General features: G+C 35.3%; 1 protein-coding gene across 2 annotated transcripts; it reads right to left on the bottom strand.

Annotated features, from left to right (window-relative positions):
* Positions 1-86: 86 nt before the first annotated feature.
* Positions 87-21,342, bottom strand: LOC120775019 (DEAD-box helicase Dbp80). Of its 2 annotated transcripts, XM_040104970.1 has the most exons (11): positions 21,231-21,342; positions 21,111-21,178; positions 17,235-17,366; positions 16,351-16,546; positions 13,374-13,488; positions 13,140-13,317; positions 8,253-8,354; positions 8,059-8,194; positions 7,847-8,009; positions 305-418; positions 87-249 (listed from the first exon to the last, which is right to left on the bottom strand). In XM_040104970.1, exons 1-11 carry the CDS (start codon positions 21,276-21,278, stop codon positions 110-112), a joined length of 1,392 nt encoding a protein of 463 aa, XP_039960904.1. In that variant the 5' UTR covers positions 21,279-21,342; the 3' UTR covers positions 87-109. The 2 variants fall into 2 exon arrangements, with proteins under 2 accessions (XP_039960904.1, XP_039960905.1); XM_040104971.1 differs by lacking the exon at positions 87-249 and having other exon boundaries at positions 344-432.
* Between the last annotated feature and the right edge of the window lie 1,524 nt (positions 21,343-22,866).

Raw genomic sequence — 22,866 nt, 5'->3', positions numbered from 1 at the left:
ACTCCCTCCCAAAAGGGTTGTAGTAGTACCCTTCCTTTTTGTTTTATATAATTACTACTAATGTGAGTCATTGAATCAAGTAAACATATAGGTAATTTATAACATTTTATTAATATCCAATCTTCTCAATTTCATCTGAGTTGCCTGTATCTAAAAGCTGAATAGTTTTCTTAAAATGGTTTTCAATGTACTTGCAAATATTCATAGACTTCTCTCCATCAACCAGATTAATTGCTATACCATTTTTGCCTGAAAATGTAACGAAATAAAAGCGGTTTGTAATTTGTAAAATTATTATATTTACCAAATCTTCCAGTACGACCAATCCTATGTAAATATGTCTCGCAATCAGCGTTCCCCTTTGCGTCCATGGGTAAATCGAAATTAACAACAATCGTAACCTGTTCAATGTCAATACCTAAACGAAATGAACTTGTAAAATTAAAGTTGTACATTAAGTGGATGAAATACAATCTTAAGCAAAAGGTTGAAACATTTCGCGAAAAAATATAGAATTTCTTTCGATCTAATTTGGTTTTATTTGAAATAATGTTGATTTTTTTGCACAATTAACCAAACAAGAGTTTCTACTCCAGCCAGAAGTATTTATAAAACTTCATAAATGGGTGAAAATAGGATCACATTGGATCTAAAATGTCTTATTGCATGAAATGGTAGAGAGTTTATGACAACCAAATTTTTATCAGTTTTTTTGGTTATTGTATTGGTGTATAACAATATAATCGTTATTGTAATGGAATCTGGTAGTTGTCGATTTTTATTCTCAGGTTGTTTACCAAACTGTAACATTTTTCTGTGCTGAGTTGGGATGAAAAAATTTCCTATGGTGTAAAACAAATTTTAACAAACGTAATTGCTACGTTTGAGTTTTTGTCTTCTTAATTAAATTATAAATTACATTCATCATATAAATACAAATTTACAAAAATACTTTGCTTTGTTATTAACAATACAAATGAAACTAGAAAATTTAATTCACATATGGGTTTATCTGATTGAGAAATTTGCTACTATGAACAAAAAAAAAAGTACGACTTTAATCATAATATTTAAATTGTTAATTTATTCATCAAAATCTATGTCGTCCCCTCAAGGCAATCCCTCTCACGGATTCCCCTTTGGATTTCATTTTTGTCAAGCCCAAATGGTCTTTCAAAATGGTTTTCACTGATTCTTCTGATATTCCAACGATGCCACTAAGATCTCTGACTGTTAATCGTCGATTCTCAAGCACCAAGCCTTTATTTTATTGACGTGTTGATCATCAGTTGATATTGATCACCGTCCTGGACGTGTTTCGTCGTCAACGCGTTCTCAACCCTCTTTGAATATTTTGTACCAGCCTATCAAAAACACTTGTTCGCGACAAACAATTCTCACCGAATGCCTTTTCCAACATTCTGAACGTTTCGCCACCAGAAATTTGATGCCGCACACAAAATTTAATGGAACGTCTTTGTTGAATAGTTTCACTCATCGTAAAAATCGCCGAATGTTCTTTATGAACTTCAGAAAGATAATCGCATACCAACCTAGAAAAAAGTATTTCGACGAATGGTTTTTCGAAATTTAAATTAACAAGGAATATATTTTTTGTGTAAATTAAAATTTTTTAAGCGTTTTGCTCCTCTTAAGTGTTTTAAAGACCAGTCCAAAGTTAAAATCATATAAAATGTATTCTTGATAACTTCCGACAGCAAAAATACGGAGATTGTGGTAGGGTCCCTTCATGTCATTTAGCAAACATCAAAATGATTCCTTAATTAAACGGAAATAATTGCTTCAACTTCAATTCAACCAAGTGGAGTTGAAAACCGTAATAGAGGTATACTACTATATATTTGACGATACCATAAGTATTTCCTCCAGCTTATAAATTTCATCTTTTCTGCAAATTCAAGCTTCTGATATTTCAGAGTTCTTTTTATTTTAAAAATTATATAGTTTTTATTAATTTAAAACATCTAAATGACGTCTTACTATTAATTATATAAAAGGAATAAATATAGTTTTTTTGAAGTTTTCAAAAGTTTTTGAATGACACTCGAATTCATTACGACAAATATCAAAAATTCACTTTCATCTGACAAAGTTTTTATTTCTATATCGTTTGAACACAGCCGCCGAAAGAAAGCCCGGTTTCAACCTGAGTTCATAAATCGTAAATTGAAACATGAAGAAAAAAACAATGAAGTTGAATAAAGTTTTCAATAAATGTATGTTTAGTAGAATTGAATTAATTTGTACGCCCGTCATGATATTACAGTTTTTCAAGTTGATTCATATTAATAATTTTGAAAAATCGTAATAGTTTATGAAAATGTAGCTTTATGTATAATAACTATAAATATATTCAACTGCAGCACATTTCAGATTTTAATAGTTTTAGCTAATTTCTATCAACACTAAAGAAGCTACAATTCTAAAAATATTGCCGATTCTGAACGAATCATTTTGCTGCTAAATGTAACCACAATTAAGGCTGTTTTCTTTATTTCTGGTTAGCAGAAATCTGTCAGTTAAATTCTGGTCGGTTAATAATACTTTTTTAAACCAGAACTTTACTGACTACCTAAACGAAATAAATTTGGATAGGCTGCTAACCAGACATTGAGAAGACGGACCTTAGGTTTTACACTTTTTCCATACTATTTAATTTTTTTTGAAATCAACAGAACAATTAACAATTTAAATTAGATCATCAGGCTAGCACATACATATCCCGTTTTTCAGCATTTTTTAAACATTTTCAAACAATAATATATTTGTAAACTTATGTATTAATTAATTTAAATATTTGTGTATTATTGAAATAGTGAATCGATCCTCACTTTTTGAGGATGATCTCGAAGATACGATTTGGTAGCGATTCGTACAAAAGTACTTTAAGGAAATTGATGACCAAGAATTTTTAATAATTCCTATTATTTGAATACTGTCAACCAGACTCGAAAACTTTGTGAGCCAATCAGCTTCACGCCTTTTTTATTACATTCATGTCGACGTTTTGTCAATCCCAGTTTTAAAAAAAACCGGCCGATTTACACTGATTAAAGTGAACTCACTTTTCTGTGTTATCGTTCCAACTGATGTCCCTACTTTAGAAGATCATGGAAACAATAATTGTATCCATCGGTATCTTCAAATTATTATTTTTATACCCTGAATAGGGCATATTAAGTTTGTCACGAAGTTTGTAACACTCAGAAGGAGGCGTCGGAGACCCTAAAAAGTATATATATACATAAATGATCAGTATGTTGAGCTGAGTCGATTTAGCCATGTCCGTCTGTCTGTATATATACGAACCAGTCCCTCCGTTTTTAAGATATCGTTTTGAAATTTTGCAAACGCCATTTTCTCTTCAAGAAGCTGCTCATTTGTCGGAACTGCCGATATCGGACCACTATAACATATAGCTGCCATAAAAACTGAACGATCGGAATCAAGTTCTTGTATGGAAAACTTTCACATTTGACAATGTATCTTCATAAAAGTTGACACAGGTTATTTTCTAAGATAATAATGTAATATACGAAGCAATTGTTCAGATCGGCTTACTATAGCATATAGCTGCTATACAAACTGAACGATCGGAATCTAGTGCTGGTATGGAAAACTTTTGCACTTGACGATATATCTTCACGAAATTTGGTATGAGTTGTTGTTCATAGAAATAATGTAATATCGGAAGAAATTGTTCAGATCGGCTCACTAAAGCATGTATGGCAACTATGCCATACAAACCGAACGAACGGAATCAAGGACTTGTATGGATTACTGCTTAAGGTAATAACATAATCTCTGAAAAAGTTATTCAGATCGGATTAATATAGCACATAGCTTCCACACAAACTGGACACATAGCTACTAAAAGAAATGCACCTGTGAAGGGTGTATTAGCTTCGGTGCAGCCGAAGTTAACGTTTTTTCTTGTTTCGTCTAAAGAAACAACATAGCGCCAATCAGATTTTAAGGCCATGTGCTCCGGTGCATAATATAATCGTGCTTCTTTTCGGGGAACTCTAAATGGTTTTTCTTTAGTTTTATTAATATTACGCTAGAAATTTTATCTAACTTTCGGCATCTGCAAATTTTTTTTTTTGATATTTCAAAGATATTCATAAGCTTTGATTATTGTTTTTTCCTCAACCGAAAGCGACGATTCTTTAGCCATATTGAAGAAAATAGAACTCTTAATACAACAAATATTTATTGTCAATACCTATTTAATCATGGAAATTATATTGCATGTGATAACCTGATAAAAAATAAAGCACACTTTTTGGCTAGAATTGAAAAAATAAAAACAAGATAACCACATAACTGAAAATTCAGAAGCAACTTTTTTAGACTGAAGTTATGCTAACCTGGTGACGCGCAGTGTATGAGTATATACAATATGTATATGTATGTAAAGTTGGACAATGTCGAGCTTCTCACGGTTTTAAAGGATTAACATTAATTTATACCACTCGCTTGCTCAAATTCGCACTCAGATAAGAATATTAGAATGTAACGAATATTTTTGTAGACGAGATCCGAAAATTTAATGACGATAACGGGAAATAAACCGCCTTTTTGACTTTGTTCCAATAAGAGTGGAATGATTTCCTAAACAAAAAAAAGTACTAAGGTTAAGGTTATTTAACGTGCAGTACGATCTATATATTGCTCAAGCACCTCACGACTTCAGGTCTTAGGCTAAGTATCCTCTAGATAGCCAAAGAACATCCGTTTTAAGGTGAGCTAAAGGGAGAAGTCGAACATCTAGCGGTTGTGCGCTGGGTTTGGACAATAGCCTCGGACTAGAGACCCTCCTATTGATGGCGACAATGGCCCGATTTAAGGGCATGAACCAAGAATGTCCGGTCCCTTAATTGAGAAGATGTCTCTGCCCAGCTGGTTGATAACTTTGTAAGAGTAAATGCTGATATCACCGCCGTCCAAAAAGTGCTATGAACGGAACAAGGACTGGGGCGAGCACATCCTTGTGGCACTTACTAACGGGGCCATATAAAGTAGCACAAATTTGGTGTGGGATTCGTGGCTTCCGTCGCCGAGTCCTGGCATACATTCCAGTGTGTAAACGTCTAGCCATAATCCGCAACAAAGAGAAGTTCTTCAACTTTCGCTAAATTGCGTCCCCGATGGACGAGAAGGACGAGGATGTTTTCTTCGAGCTTAGATCTCACATATGGCGACTTTAACTAAAGGATGGGCAACGAAGGTTTCTTTGGCGCAACTGTCGCTACATTCAGCCTCCATGAGAAAACATCCCCAAATGGGTTAAGACTGATCGACTTCGTCCGGGTCCGAAATATGAGTAATTGCAGTAGTAGATTCCAGCATAGGAAAATTCCTAAAGTTACCTGGATTTCTCCGGATCGAGACGCCACCAACCAGATTAATCATCTTGTGATAGACAGAAGACAAGGTCCTAACATCGACTCGTAGCCAAGATACGCATCCGCCTCTGTGCAGCAAAAAAAACGCACATCAACAAATACAAGGAGGGTTCGACGTCTAGAAGCTGCAATCACAATAGACAGCCGAACAAGCTGCCCGACAGGTGTAATGCTCGAAAATTCTACGAAAAGACGTGGCGATAACAGAAGGTTTCAAGACCGGAGCATACTCTTGTAAAACTCCCAGAGGTGGTCTACTGACTGATACCCAGAGCATACTGAAATTATGGAACGAACACTTATCCAGCCTTCTGAATGGCAGTGAAAACATAGTATGGTGACCCGATCTCCAAATCGATGACGATGGAGCAGACGTTCCATTGCCCGACCATAAAGAAGTTCGAATAGCAATTACCCGTGTGAAGAGCAACAAAGCGGTGGGCCGATGGATTGCCGGCTGAGCAATTCAAATACGGCGGCGAAGAACTGATAAGGAATATGCAACAGCTTCTTTGTAGAATATGGTCGGACGAAAGCATGCCACCATTGGAATTTAAGTGTGCTATGATAAGTTCACTGCCGTGGAATAAGCCTCCTCAACATCGCATATAAGATTTTATCGAGTGTATTATGTGAAAGATTAAAGCCCACCGTCAACAAACTAATTGGACCTTATCAGTGTAGCTTTAGGCCTGGAAAATTAACAACTGACCAGATATTCACCATGCGCCAAATCTTGGAAAATACCGGTGAAAAGAGAATCGACACACGCCACCTCTTCGTAGATTTCAGAGCTGCTTTCGACAGCACGAAAAGGAGCTGCCTTTATGCCGCGATGTCTGAATTTGGTATCTCCGCAAAACTAATACGGCTGTGTAGACTGACGTTGAGCAACATCAAAAGCTCGGTCAGAGTCAAGAAGGAACTCTCCGAGCCGTCCGATACTAAACGAGGTTTCAGACAAGGCGACTCCTTTTCGTGTGACTTCTTCAATCTACTGGTGGAGTAAATTATTCGAGCTGCAGAGCTGAAAAGTGTACAGTTGATAGAGTACGCCGATAATATTATAAAGAGCGTACCAAAGTAAACAGGACCTTTAAATAAAAAACATAACAAATGGGTTTTTCGGCAAAATAAATTTATTTTATTCAATATAGTCTCGTTCTGCTTTAATACAGCTTTTTGCACGGTCAAAAAGCATGTCGGACGAGTGTTTTAGCTCGTTAGTCGGTATGGCCAACAGACAGCCAGTTTGCCGGTCCAAGCCTTTTGAATGGCCTCTACGTCTGCATAAGGCTTTCCTTTCATGGGCAAATGCATTTTTCCGAAAAGGAAGAAGTCGCACGGTGCCATATCTGGAGACTAAGGGGAGTGGTTAATGGTTAAAATGTGATTTTTGGTCAAATAATCGGTCACAAGCGTCGATCGATGAGACGATTCTGAGCAATTTTTGGTCGTCAGTCAATTTGTCGTATGCGATGTTTTGTTCCATTTCCATGAATTTCAATGATGATTTCGGCTGAGTTTTGATGAATTCACGCACAGTTTCGATGGAATTTCCGGTGATCACTGACTTTGATTGGCCCAGATATTGATCGCTATTTATGCCCTCACGACCGCTTTGAAAACGTTGAAACCACTCGTGCACGGGATAGGCGATCATCGCCATAAACTTGTTTCATCAATTGAAACGTTTCGGTAAAAGCTCTTTGTTCGAAGCGCATTTTCGCACCGATAACACAAACATACTGACACTTTAAACGCAATAACTTCACTTCCAATCGATAAAATGTCATGAAATTCTCACTGGCCAATCGATAAAGATAGTAGATTCTAACGCATCAGTCGACATATAGATGGCGCCACCAGGGGGCGCTAGATTCAAAAAGTTTACTTTGGAACGCACCTTGTAATATTCTTAACATCCGCGCTATTAGTTCTGCAGACTGGATAAGGAAGTGAATCAAGTGAACGAGGTCCTGTCATCAAACATTTTCGAAAATAATATAAGTAAGAATCCTTTGGAATTAAACAGGAAAGATTTAATGTATCTGGATGGAAATATAGCGGTGGTTGCTTCAAAGCGGGCATTCTGCGAAATTGAGTGAAATGTTGGGTATCCTGTATGTTTGCGTATATTCTCGTAAGCAAATTGAACTTTAAGATATTTACGTAGCAAAATAAAAAAAAATATTGATCTATTAAAAACTGAGCCAATTCAAAAGGCATAGAACGCCGATCAATGAATTAAGTGAGGAAACGAAAGTGTTTATGCATATCCATATCTAGTCATTTTTTATTCTATAAATTAAAAAAACTTCAGGGTCTGCATAACCGAAACTGTTATTTCAGGAATTGTGTAACCACAATTTAACGTATGCATTATATTATTATTAAGTAAAGGAATGAAAACTAACCTCTTGAGAGTACGTTTGTCGTTATGAGAACTTTTTCGAGGCCAGCCCTGAATCGATCCAAAACTGCAAGCCTTTGCTCCACCGTTAAATCTCCGGAAAGCACAGCAACAGAATGGCCATCCGATGACATCTTTCCTGCCAGCCATCCAGCAGTTTTACGAGTCTAAACAAATTTTGTTATTTTCTTCTAAAGTTTGTTTGTTTATACTTACATGACAGAATATTATAGCCTGACCTATTGTTATTCCGGCATAAATATTTTGAATTGCATTATATTTGTCTTCTTCATTCATACATTTTACATAATATTGCTTTATGTTTTCTAGCGACTCTTGCTCTCTCATAAGTCTAAAAACATAAACATAACAATACATATGGTTCGCTTTTGTATCTTTTGCATACATACCGTATAATAGTAGGATCAGGTACTATATGCTGGGCGAAATTCATAACTTCCTTATCGTACGTTGCAGAGAAAAACAACATTTGACATTTCGAAGAAAGTTGTCTGTTTTAAACATATAAAATTTGAGAAATTAAAAACAATATAAATAAACAATTTTAGCAGATAAATTGGAGTAAACCGAAGTAATCACAATCTAGTCAAAAATACATCACTTAAACTTCATTTTACTACTATGAACAAAAAATAAACATAATAATAGACAAAAAAATACTGTGTTCCTAATTTTAAAATTCTTAATTATTCTTCATAATCTACGTCGTCCCCTTCAAAGTAATCCCTCTTGACGCCAATACACTTGTGCCAATGTTTTTTCCCAATCCTCGAAACAGTTGATAAAATCAATTTCCGGAATAGCCTTCAATGCGTGTAGCGGTTCACGTTTAATATATTCAATTGACTCAAAACTGTTTCCCCGGTGTGGATTGTTTGAGTTTGCTGAATAGTCAGAAGACACACGGATCTAAATCAGGCGAATACAGTGGTTGTGGTACGATATTCATTGAAAATTTGGCAAAAAACTCATGAAGAATCAATGCAGTTTGCGATGATGCATCATCGGAATGTAAAAGCTGAGAGTTGTCGGCCCATAATTTCGTCCTCTTTTTACGAATATTTTTGCGCAAACGACGCATAACACTCAAATAGTGTAGTATTCCTTGTTTGGCCGGTCGGAAGTCATTCGGAGTACACCACACTTCGATAATCGAAGATAACTGGCAACATAACCTTGATTTTTTAAGAAGTTTTTCGGCTTCGGCTCACCTTTGCCACAATATTCGGCCGATTGATCGTCTGTTTTCGGGTCGTGAGGATAGATCCAAGACTCATCGCCAGTAATAATATAATAATTAATAATACTTTATATCCTGGTAGGCGGAAAGGATTGTTTCACAGACATTAATGCGACGCTGTTTGTGTGATTTTGAAAACAATCGAGCTATCATTTTTGTTGGGCCCAAATGATCTTTCAAAATGGTTTTCACTGATCCTTCCGATATTCCAACGATGCCAGTAAGATCTCCGACTGTTAATCGTCTCAATTCTCATTCACCAATTCCTTTATTTTATTGACGTATTGATCATCAGTTGATATTGATGGCCGTCTTGGACGTGTTCCGTCAACGCGTTCTCGACCCTCTTTGAATATTTTTAACCAATCAAACGCATTTGCTCGCGACAAACAATTATCCCCGAAAACCAATATTTTTTGATTTTGGCACGAAATTTAAATCAAAAAGGCTTACTCTTTTTTGCTCATATTAGTATGTTTAATGTTAACCGGTAGGTTAAAAATTGCAATATGCATTAAAAATATTTCTCAATTTTAGTGGAAAAAAGTGTCTTTCGAATGATAATAAACATTACCCACAAAGTTTGAAGTTTCTGTTTTTTTCTTTAAAAATAACTAGGGAACCTCAAAATGGATCATCCTTTATAATCTTCGTTGATGCAATTAAAATATATTAATAAAACTAATTGAGCAAATGGTCTTCAATATAAAGTAATAAAATAACAAATTTGATTGCTTTCCATTCAAAATTCCGTCGAATAATGTTGCTACATAGTATAGTAATTTTGTTCACCTAACGGGTTATTATCTAAAACTACGATCGAGATGGATATGCCGCGCCGATAAAACGCCATTATCGAAAACGTATAAGGCATCATAACCAAGGTCTATATTAAGATATAAAACTCTTAATTACAGAGGAAACTGCAGTAGCAAGAGGCCCTTGTGCGAGAAAAATTTTTAAAAAGTGGGTGAGGCCTTGCCCTCTAAAAAGTTTAATATACATACATACATATCGCTTAAACTACTAAAGCTACAACAACCATATATACATATGTACATATATATAAAATAAATAAATATTATAAAAACTTCTACCGACAATGCGAAATTGATGAAATCGGATGATAACCCCGCTCACTACGCAAATAACGGTACTGTGAAAAACTGGGCAAATATTACAAGAAATCCTACCGACAGTGTAAAAATGGATAATGGTACTGTTAAAAACTTGTTAACAACTTTTAAAAGCGTGATAAATCAATAACTAAATACGGCAGAGACATTTGGAGTGCTCACAACGTGTCATAAAGCATCGTAAAATCATAAATTTGTATACTAGTTTAAAAAATTTGTTGTTGGATTGCATGCTAAAATAAGTTTACGCAAATAAAACTCTGAACGCTATGTTTTCGGATCGTTATAACTTATAACTTTACGAGACTATGTGAAACCCATAATTAAATTTTACTTCCATACCCGAACCGCGCCTTACTTGTTTAATGTAAAGTTTTCCATTTCTATCTACAAGTATTTCGGCGAAAAATGTTCGGTTACACTCGAACTTAGGCCTTCCTTACTTGCTTTAATTTGTCTGCAGAGTCTGCTCCTATATAATTATCAGTTTGCTCAGTGTTTGCTTTTGCATATAACAACGGAGTACGTAGTTTCAGAAAATCGTATTGCAGTGATTTCTTTAAATAAGGGAAAAAAAGCGCAAGCGATATTTATGAGCTTCTCAAAAAACTTAATATTTCTAGAATGCACCATTGGTCGTTTTTTTTCCAAATATCAACAGATTATAGCGGAATAGAAGTGCTCGTCATTGCGTCACTTTCTCCACATGAAAGTCTACTGACAAATAACTAGTAATCGTGCTTGAAGCAAAATCAACAGTGAAAGCGATTTCCACAGTCGTTTTTTTTCGGAAAAAAATGTTCACTGTTGAAGTAATTGTTAATAAGTAAAGGACTCAATGTGATCACCATCCACCTGAAGCAATAGTTAGGTGGAGAGTCTCCTATAATGACGTTACAGCTGTTCATTTCTCTGAAGAATTTAAAAGATGTGATAAAGCAGGAGGATGGAGTCATGTGTAGAAGTTCCTCCAAGTGAGGAGAGTTCTCTTAGCGTCATTCACTTGGGAGTGGACAGAAACGATTCTTTTACATAAGGCTCAAACAGCTCACGACTCCAAGATGGACAGAACAAGGACTGAGACTAGTAGGTAATTGCGGCATTTACTACAGTGGACATATAAAGTAGCGCATGTGGGATGGGTGGTGGGAGAGAGACTTCATCGCCGAGTCCTGGCATTCACTTCGGTGGATGAACGCTTAGCCATAATCCGCATCAAAGTTCTTAAACATTTCGCTTATTTACGCCCACGCCCCGACGGAAAAAAAGGGCGATCTGACCAAAGACGTCTTCAAATGAGCGGTTGGAACGTACATATGAGAGCTACCCCCGCCACGATGTCAAAATCGTGCTTGGCGACTTTAATTCAAGGATGGGCAAAGAAGGTATCTTTGGCACAACTGTCGCTACATTCAGCCCCCATAACGAAACATCTCCAAATGGGTTGAGACTGATCGACTTCAGCGGTGCACGAAATATTGTTAACTTCAGTACCAATTCCAGCATATGAAAATTCATCAAGATACCTGGTCGTCTCCGGATCGAAAACCCACCAACCAGATCGATCATGTTGTGATAGGCGAAAAACACGTATTCAGTTTTTAAGACGGTCGTACGCTCTAAGGTCATAACATCGACTCGGACCACTATTTTGTTGCAGCCCAGATACGCACCCGCCTCTGTGCAGCAAAAACCACACGTTAACAAACACAAGAAAGCTACAATCACAACAGACAGGCGCACAATTTTCTACCCTGCTCTCTGTGTGGTTTTCGGACAATTCAAAAGAATAGATGGTACGATAAGGAGTGCCGTCTCGCAGTGGAGGGAAAGCAAACTGCCTACCTTGCAACGTTATAATAGAGCAAGGGGTAATGCTCGAAAACAGAAAGTTTCAAGACCGGATCATACTCTTGCAGAACTCGCAGAGGTGGTCTAGTGACTGATGTTAAATGGTAGTGAAAGCATAATACCAGGAAATGGTAAGCCTGATACCCCAATCGATGACGATGGAGCAGACGTTCCATTGCCCGAGTCGAACCAAAGCATTCTCGACGACTGGAATTTAAGTGTGCTCTGCTCAACTCACTGCCGTGGGATAAGCCTCCTCAACATCGCGTATAAGATTCGTGTGATAGATTAAAGCCTATCGCCAATAAACTGATTGGACCTTATTAATGTAGCTTTAAGCCTGAAAGTTAGAAGTGAAGCTCTCTCTCGACGAGTTTTGAAGCACTTTTTTGATGAAATTCGATGTTTTCCATAAAATTTCAGATATGTTAAATGTAGACATTAATCCTATCGAATTTCATCAAAGAAGTGTCTCAAAACTGCCTTATCAACTTAGTGGGTCAAAATATCCGAAAATAATACTAGAAATCGAGTGGGGAGCATTGCGTTTTGTAAGTCAGTGTACACGCATCTATCAGAGAACTTAGCTTATAAATACACTGATAGTTTAATGATTTGTGAACGTATGTATGTATGTATATCCAAAATAGAACTTATGCTTAGAGCAATAAAACCCCTGTAGAACAATATATATATGTCGGAGGGCTGGTACTTGTATTTTGTAAGTGTATGTATATGCGTATATCAGAGAACTAATATCTTGTATGAAACTGTATGTGCCAGAGCTTCATTTGAAGCAGGCGACTAATAGGCTGCATATATTACGGTACTTCGGATTGTCAATGCGCAAATAAGCATAGTAACAGGAATTGAGAACTTACTGTGCTATATTAATAAAAAGTATAAAATGAAGTTATTGTGCTATAGTAAAATACGTGTAGATATAAAATAAAGGACTCATCTAAGAACAAAATCCCCGAAATATACTATGTACATATGTATTTACGTACTACAAACATAAGTAACAACAGTTTTTTAATGCCACTTACTTATGAATTCGAATACATTGATCATGGTGACCTTGTGTTGCAATCATTACGTCTGCTTCGTCTAGTACAAACACTCGTATTTTTTTCAAATCAAAAACACGATACTTTAATCCCCAGTCCAAAATTTTTCCAGGTGTTCCAATTATTATGTGGTCCTTTAGTTTCGTGTTTGGAGTAACTTTAATGAAAATAATATCATTGTATATATTTTACTTTTCTACAAAACTCTCTAACCTTCTTCACCACGAACAGCAAATTTTAATTTAATTTCCGGACAAAATTGTGCCATTCGAGCAGCTACCTCACCAGTTTGTATTGCAAGCTCATAAGTAGGCGAAATACAAAGAACCTGCAGATAAATTAAATAAAATTAAAATTCTTCAAGAAAATGAAAGGGATGTTCAAATATTCTTTTTAATCACATTTGCCATAGTATCAAAAGACACAGTAAGCTACTGCTGAGTTTTGCACACGAGTAATTTTAAACCCTCTCTATCATATATTTTTCAGCAATATATCATATGAATTCTCAAATCTTTCTGGATTTAATCATAATTTATGAGCAAAAACATTATAGCTACTTCAAAAGCTGTGTCTCTTTGGAAAGGCAAGTAAATATTCGTCTTTCTCTTCTCATTAATAAACAATAACCTTTTAAAGCTATTCAGAGATTCCATTTTTTAGAACACTTTGAAGGAAAAACTCAATTTTTAGCGAAAAATGGCTAATTTATTGTAAAATCGAAATTATTAAAAATATTGGAAATAACTTAGAAGTTAGAAATTTCATAAGGGAACACAGTTATGAAAATACTTTTAACTTCGTCAGTTTTTTTTTCAATCGACTTGAAAATTTGATACAAATACTATGCAATCAATAAAAAAAATTATAAAAACCATTTATACTTTTTATTTCTGCTCTCTTTACAAATATGTATATCAATTGCTATATAAGAAACTTTAATCGGAATTAAGTGAACGTGTGAAAACATAATGTGGGCTTTTTTATGTTATAGAAGCCATATGCTCCCCTAACCCTCCATACAAAGTATGATAAATTTTATGCTTTTCGTCCTTCAAGTGTGATTGTAATCGATTCGCAACATAACCGAACAACGATTGTTGAACTGAAATTGAATTGAAAGCAGCTGCGCCCGAAATTAGCCCTTTCATCGTATTTCTTTTTAATGAAATATGCCTGTATATAAAGCTGTCTTCGATTCGACATTTTTCTGCTTTCTTCTGTTCTCTTTTCAAATACAAAATTTCGGGGATTCAAAGTTTTCGAGTTGAATTTTTACAATAGTGTCATTAAAGTGGTAAAGCCGTTATCTTCAATGCTACTAAGTGTTTGGCATATTTCAGATTAGTTTTGCTATTTTAAATGGTATAAATGACAATACAAATTTATTTTCTATTTTCTTGTATTTTTGAAACTTACTTAAAGTAATTTATAGAGAAAACGAAAAAATAATTTCTTCACTAAAAAAGAATGTAGCACTGTTGCAATTGCATAATAAGTCATTTTAGCGCAGAGTTGCACGACAACTGTTGCCCTTTTGTTAAAGCATTTGTTCGGCTCGTTGCCGAGTAGAAGGCAGCCAGTAATATATTCAATATAAAGTATGCAAAATTTTAATTCAAAAATATTTATAAGACGAATATATTTACTTGGATGATATAAAGCCATATTTATTTTTTCTCATTGTCAAAATATTAAGTAATATTAACTAAATGTCACATTTAATAAAAGAAAAACACTAAATAGTAGGAATCAATATTCTCAATAACGAACTTTCCAATTCTTTATTTTAACTTTAGTAGAGAATTGGATTTTTTTTACAGTCTCGGATATAAGACCTCCTTTTTATGACGACCAAATTAAGGATTACGATATGAGGGCATGCACCTGGAATGTCCGGTCCCTTAATTGGGAAGGTGCCTCTGTCCAGCTGTTCTCGTGAAAATAAAAGCTGACATCACCGCCGTCCAAGAAATGCGATGGACTTGTGTGGAAATGCGAGTGGACTAGGACAACTATTTTGTTGCAGCCAAGATACGCATCCGCCTCTGTGCAGCAAAATAAAAAGAAGGTTCGACGTCGAGAAGCTGCAATCACAACAGACAGCGTAACGATTTTCGACTCGACTTACACTCCTGCTTTCTGTGAGCACTCGTCAACTACTCGTTATAAGGGAACTGTGGGACGGCATTTCAAGCTCTTCACCAAACCATTGGTTTTCGGAAAATGTAAAAGAACAGCTGGTACGATGTGGAGTGCCGTGTCGCAGCGGAGAGAAAACAGACTGTCTACCTCGCAACGTTACAATCGACCACAACACATGCGGGATGGGATAGATACCGAGAGTTGAAGAGTGAAGCGAGACGCATTTGCAGACAGAGGAAGAAAGAGGAGGAAATGCGTGAGTATGAAGAGCTTGACAAGCTGGCCGACAGGAGTAATGCTCGAAAATTCTACGAAAAGATGCGGCGATTAACAGAAGGTTTGAAGACCGGAGGAAACTCTTGTAGAACCCCCAGAGGTGATATAGTGACCGATGCCCAGAGCATACTAAAATTATGAAGGGAACACTTCAATAGCTTGCTGAATGGTAGTGAAATTATAACGCCAATGAAGAAGTTCGAATAGCAATTAACCGTCTGAAGAACAATAAAGCGGCGGGGGCCGATGGATTTCCGGCCGAGCTATTCAAACACGGCGGCGAAGAACTGATAAAGTACATGCATCAGCTTCTGTTTAGAATATGGTCGGACGAAAGCATGCTCACCGATTGGAATTTAAGTGTGCTCTGCCCAATCCACAAAACGGGATGCCCCCACAATGTGCCCATGAAAAGAGAATCGACACGCACCACCTCTTCGTCGATTTCAAAGCTGTTTTCGACAGAACGAAAAGGAGCTGTCTTTATGCCGCTATGTCTGAATTTAATATCCCCCCAAAACTAAAACTGCTGTGTAAACTGATAAGACACCGAATCAAATGGTTCTGGTGGTGAACGAGGGCAAGACGAAATATCACTTGTCATCAAAGAAACCGTCGTCGCACTCGGGACTAGGTACCCACGTTACTGTCATAAGGTAAAATAACTTACTTATGCTAGCAAAAATTTAAAATACAAAGAGCCCGAACGTTTATGCCTAGCAGTACAAAGTTTGTGTTACTTTGTTTTTAAAGTTATACATATATGTACCTGTGGAAAATCCAATTTGATATCAACCCGACTCAACATTGCTAAAACAAATGCGGCTGTTTTACCGGTTCCAGACTGGCTTTGGGCTATCATATTCTGGGGAGGGTCCGCAAGTAATGTTGGAAGTGCTGTTTCTTGAATTTTGGAAGGAGCATTAAACCCCATAGCGTATATACCTTTTAACAGCTCGGGTTTTCTAAAAATAAGAACAATATATATGTATGTATTAAACAATTAATGAAAAATTCGTATACAACACACCTGGATGTTTTAAAAAAATTCCAAAACATCGTAATTTTGTTAATGTCGTGTTTCAAATCTATAGCAGATCATTGTATTCTAAATCAAAACTGCCACCTACGCCATATCTTACTTGGTTTAAGAACTATTCAAAAAACTAATAATTCTATCAAAATGAAATGCATAATGGCGTTTGGGTGCTGAAGAAAATATCTTTCTCAAGTTGAAGTTATAGTTTTTAAAGCACCTAAGACCAACAATTTTCCACACAATTTTTTTTTTATTCTATATTTAATTACCAATACTACGAGTTTTCACAAACACTTAATTACAATTCTCTGTTGAAAATTGTTATAAATTACTAAATTTGAACTCTAATTTTAAAAGATCAAATCGCATTACATTATCAGTTTCCAATTTAAATTAAATCTTACATGAATATTACCACTTCTTTAACAAATATGTATATAATTATGAGTATTCAATTTAAGACTTTTAAACTTTAAAATTATTTTAAACAAAGAAATTATTTTTTCAAGAATTTATGAATCAGTAATTCTGAAAACCTGGATTGTATACTTTTTTTTTTTTTTTTTTTATATAAAGTAGTTGACAGAGAGACAACAAATACAACAATAACTTACAGATGCAGCGCTTCAAATGTTTTTACGGAATGCAGTGGAGATTTGGGGTCCTTGCGTTGTACTTCTAAATCCAAATTAGATTCAACAAGTCCTTTTCGAATTATCTTGAGAAGCAAACTTGTTTCAGCAGCACTGTAAAGAAAAACTTGCAAAATTAATATTTGGAACAAACTAGATGAAAACAAGATTGGAAAAACTAAACAAGGGAGTAAGCGAACATTTTATACTCTCGCAATATGCGAGACTTAGATATGAAAAAGGATATGATATGTTCGAGCAAGCAAATAACTTCACCAATATTGCGACCGTTGTTTTTCTGCAGATACTTAGCTGATAATTATACTACAACATTTTTGGGTGAGTTGAATGAGACTAGAACGGCAAAACTTCATATTAAAAACCATTCATATATTCATTCTTCGAAGAAACTGTGACTGCATATTTGGTATCAATAATAATATATATGCTGGTATTGTCACTGGCGAAGCGAATGCATTGGCGAGTCGAATGTTTTAGGCGAAAATTCGACGTATTCATATTATGACTGGCGAATGAACACATTGGCTTAACTTTTTGTTGCCATACTAAAATAATTGAGAAAAGTCACACAAATTTATCCGAAATTGGCATTTTTCTTCGTCTTTAAACTGAATATTGTTTGCTTTAAAATTACATGGTGTTATTTTAAAAAAATCGGTAAAATGTTTAACAATGTGGATTTATATTTTGAAGATGTTTATATTGAAAGGACAACAAACAAATTACTTAGGCAGCGACGGTTTATCAGGAATCACTCCAATCCCATGGAACTTTCTTCAGTATTGTAAGTAGCTATTGCTATAAAAGTGCATAAACAAATATCACGTCACATAAGTTTTTATAAACAGATTTAAAGAAAAATTTCGGTTAAGCAAGGATACATTTATGTATGTGCTAGACAGCGTAAAGGAAAAATGTTCGATTAACCTTTCGTCGTCAATATCGCCGATGTTAAAATTGTGCTGCGTCCTCAGATTTTTGGCTTATGGGAGCTATCAGCAAACAGTGGGAAATGATTTTCAACTAGGTATTGCGCAGACCACTGTTTCGTTGATTTCTAAGGAAATGCTCCCAATATTGGAATCCACACTTTGCAGTGTCTGCATCAAAACGGGCATAACTGAAGAGCAAAAACGAATAAAAAGAAGGAAATTTTTCACCAGATCAGGAATTCCAAATGTGGTTGGTTGCGTTGATGGAACCCATGTTGCAATTACTGCTCCATGTGAAAACAAACACTTATATCTAAATCGAAAATGATTTTACAGCATAAATGCGATGATTGTAAGTAGCAACTAAATAAATAAATTATTACTTATTATTATTTCGTCTTAAAAAATTAATTTTTATCAGGCGTGCGATCAGGATATGGTAATACGGTTCGTTTATGCAAGATATGGAGGATCTAGCCACGACTCATTTGTGTGGGATAATATTTCATTAAAAACATATCTAGAGCAAACATACCAAAGAGGAGATCGTAATACGGTTTACTTAGGTAACTACAATTTATATGTGTATGTAAATTAAATATCTTTTAGGTGATTCTGGTTATCCACTACACGAGTATCTATGGACGCCTTTCCGAAACGCTTTACCAGGAACAGCAGAATCAAATTTTAATAAAAAACATGCAAAGGCAAGGAACGTAGTAGAAAGGACAATTGGAGTGCTGAAATGCTGAACTCCCTCTAAAATGCCTTGGTCGCCCAAATAGCACATTTTCCCATACCTGCAAAATTCATGTGAAATTAGTAAAATTTAATCAACGATTTGGTGCAACAATATGCTTACATATATTTTTAATAATTGATGATATATTCCTCTATATTGGAGCTTCTCGCATCACTTATTTGAGATGGAATACCAAGCTTCCTTAATACCTTCACATAAATCCTCAAAATTTGTAAAATTTTTAACAGCAATTTTAAGGGTAATATCGTTACATTAGTTTTCTATTGGATTAAGTTCAGGGATTAACGCTGACTAATCCGAAACATTTATTTTTTCTTTCTTAAGCCAATCCTTTGTGATTTTGGCTGCATGCTTAGGGTCGTTATCCTGCTTAAAAGTACAGCGAAGGAGCATGCAAATGAAAGCAAATGATTACATTTCGTTCCTTAATATGTCTTAATATTGATACCGATCCATTTTCCCCTAAATTGGTATGATTGGGCCCACGCCATGCCAGGAAAAGTCACCCCATATCATCATATTTCCGTCTTCGTATTTTATCGTCCATTTTGTGTACCTGGAATTCAACGATTGACCTTTAGGACGATGAACATTACTTTTCCATTCTATCAATTTTCGTTTCATCCATTCATAGTACATTTTTTCCAAAAATTTTTTCCCTATGTGTTTTCGCGAAACGTAGCCGATTTTGGATGTGCCGCTTTGACAGAAGTGTTTTTTTTTTGACTCGGACAGCCAAAAAGTTGTACCTTATTAGAACGTCTTCCAACAGTCTTCCACGATATATTTAATCCATATTCTTCATTGATTTCCTGCATTATTTGTCATGAAGACTTAAAAGGGTTGGTCTAGCTTCTCCAGACTATGGCTCTTTCTTCAGTAATTGTCTTTCGCGGTGGTTGAAGTTTTTTTTTGGTTTTGGTCAAATAGATCTCGTTTGCTTATATGAGTTTAAGATCATTATAAGCCATTTTCCGGGAACAATTCAATAAAACAGCAACTTCAGTGCTTACTACGGCCCATTTCCACTCTTATTATATGACTTTATCGTAGACAACCTTAATTAGTAATAAAAAATTTACTCCTTATAATTTTTTTGCAAACAAATTTTCACTTTCGAAAAAATGTGCTATTTGGGTGACCAAGCCATTATTGAGGGAGTTCAAGTTTTTTAATTAATACTAATTATTCGTGAATTTCTATTTACTGTTTTTTTACTTAAATGTATAAATTACTAAACAAGTAATCATATTTTAAGCCCTTTTTACTCTTTAAAAAATTTTTGTCAATTGTATAAGCGCTTATTGCTTTTTATTTACGTGATTTGCGAGACCATGGCTGTATATGTATATACTTAATCTGGAGCATCAGTTCTATTGAAACAGAACGCTTTTAACCTCGAAATCGTGGGATGGTATACTAAAGCCGGCCCCTTGATTGATATAGAGCTTAATAATTTTATTGCTGTTTGTTCTTTTATACGTGTTTTTTTTATATTTACCCTTCTGGTAACATTTTTATGTTTAGTTCATGTAGAACAGGAGACACCTTATTCATCTATAGAACAAGTGTTAACACAAATCTCTTAAACCTGTGAGTGCGACAATTACAGTTATATATATGTATTATGAGAAAACGTGCGCAAAGTTTTTTTAATTTTAAAATTTTTGTGCTTAAAATCTACATGTCTAAAGTTACGATTTATGGATGTACTCCTTATCTCGAGAATGAATTGGCTATAAATGTATATTTCATTTATCTTGAAAATACTCATTTTTACACCAAATTAATTGTAAGATTGTGCCGACAAAGTTATGGGAACCGTGCTTTTAAAGTGACTAGTTCCCGTATATAAAAAAGTGCCAGATGCATTTCAGTAGTAAATATTTTAGGTTCTAATGGGTTCTGGATATAACAAACTTCGTAAAACACTAATTCAGGTTGCATTCGCTATATCTACAACAATCGAGTTACTTTGTTAGTTTTGTACTTCATTAGAACTCAATTATATATTCTTTCTGGCACAACTCTTTATTTATTCCAAAAATCTTACCAAGTTTAAGCCGTAATTTTTGCAAATTTCATGCAATATTACATGTGTTCTCTTAAAAATTTAACTATAAAAGTAAATTAAAGTTTTACCTGGGGACGTCAGCGTTTTCTTCAAATTTGTCTTTGTCATCCTCCTTCTTTATTTCTAGACAATTAACCTAAAACATACATATGTTTTAATATATATTTAATAAACACTGGCAGTCATACCAATCTAGATATTTCTTGATCCTCAGCTTTCTGAGCCCAATCCGACATACTTAAAACACTGAAACTTGTTGTTCCCCGAAATTACTCTGTCATTAACGGCACCTAAACATTTAGTGGTGTGCTCATACTTACAGGCCTCATCGATTTGCATGTCATATCGATAGAATTGTGACGGTTGTACATTAATCAGAAAGTCGCGACTACCCGAAACTACAATTCAGTTAAGTAATTTTCATTAAAACCATTACATACATAAACAAGTAACTATGTAATAATAGCATTTCCGAGGATGATCTTCAGATTAAGAATAATATGTATACTTTAATTTGTGAATTTTTATACTTTATTTCTAAAATCTCATAAATATGTGTATAACCATCAGCTTATACCCCGAATTCGGCGGATGCTATACCCAAGCATCATATCTATTACGATTGCCGTTGCTAAATCATTTGCGGAAAGGCGTCGGGTAGGTAAGTTTGAACTGATGTAGCGCATGTTTTGTGGTTTTCAACTGTTTAAATTTTGAGGAACTGTCTTAATACTCGCTCTACTAAATTTAATATTACTGAAATGGAACGCCTGTCGGTATATGTGTAAGTGATTGCTTTCAATATATGGCTTACTAATTAGTATTCCATATATTGTATACCATAAGCAATATGGAGTCTTCACAGGCAATACGCATTGCAGTTAGTATACAATAAATGTTTGCCTGTCGAGATGTCCCGTTACACTGGCTCTTCCTTCAAACCATCGTACCACTCCTTACTCCCTTGTACCATGGTTAGGTAGGTTCGAGCAGATATGGCGCACGCATTGATCTCTTGAACGCATCGTAGAGGAGGAGTAGAGAAAGAAGCAGCTGATGCAATGTAAACAAATGTACAGCTTAGTGGTGCCCATGTAGAAACATCAAGAAAAAACGTCAAGATAAGGAAAAAATTTAAAAGGTCGTAAAAAAAATGACACATACGAACGCCAAGCCCTTCGAGGGTTTTACTATACTGACCTAGCACCATCACCCTGACTTGGAATTTCTCACCCCCCAGACAATAATCCCAAAAATGTTCCACAGTGTAATCAGTGTTACCTTATACCATGTTCAGACCGACACTTAATCACACGATTTCGTAGAGTGGTTTATCCTACTAATCCGATAAATTTATCAAGATTTCGCCACACAAAAATGACAGTTCGAAATCACTTCATCGAAGTGATTTGAAACTGATCCACGCTAAAGCTCTCTGTGCGACTCTGATTTTGCGCCATCTACTTGTCAGCATTGGAAATCTATTACATTAGACACTACAAAGAGAAGAACATTTAAACCAGATTTTTTTAAAGCAATAAATATAATTTCTCCTGAAAATCGACCTAACATATTAAAAATGTGTCCATTGTTTCCATTATATGGAACAAATTTAAAATAAGACGCATTTACTTCAAAATACTGTATGACAATGTTTTCTTTTGATAAATATTAAGCGATGTGAATTCTTGAATGGCAAAAACAGCTGTTTTTTCATCTTTCCAACGGCAGAGAACGGGCTGATTAGTGAACGTCTTAAATGTAACCTAATCACTTAATATTTTCGGTCTGAACATGGTGTTACGTCCATGATGGTTTTATTGT

This window comes from Bactrocera tryoni, chromosome 4 (genome assembly GCF_016617805.1).
Source record: "Bactrocera tryoni isolate S06 chromosome 4, CSIRO_BtryS06_freeze2, whole genome shotgun sequence".
NCBI lineage: Eukaryota > Metazoa > Arthropoda > Insecta > Diptera > Tephritidae > Bactrocera > Bactrocera tryoni.
Note: the sequence above shows the minus strand (reverse complement) of the source record. Positions and strands in the feature narration are given on the sequence as shown.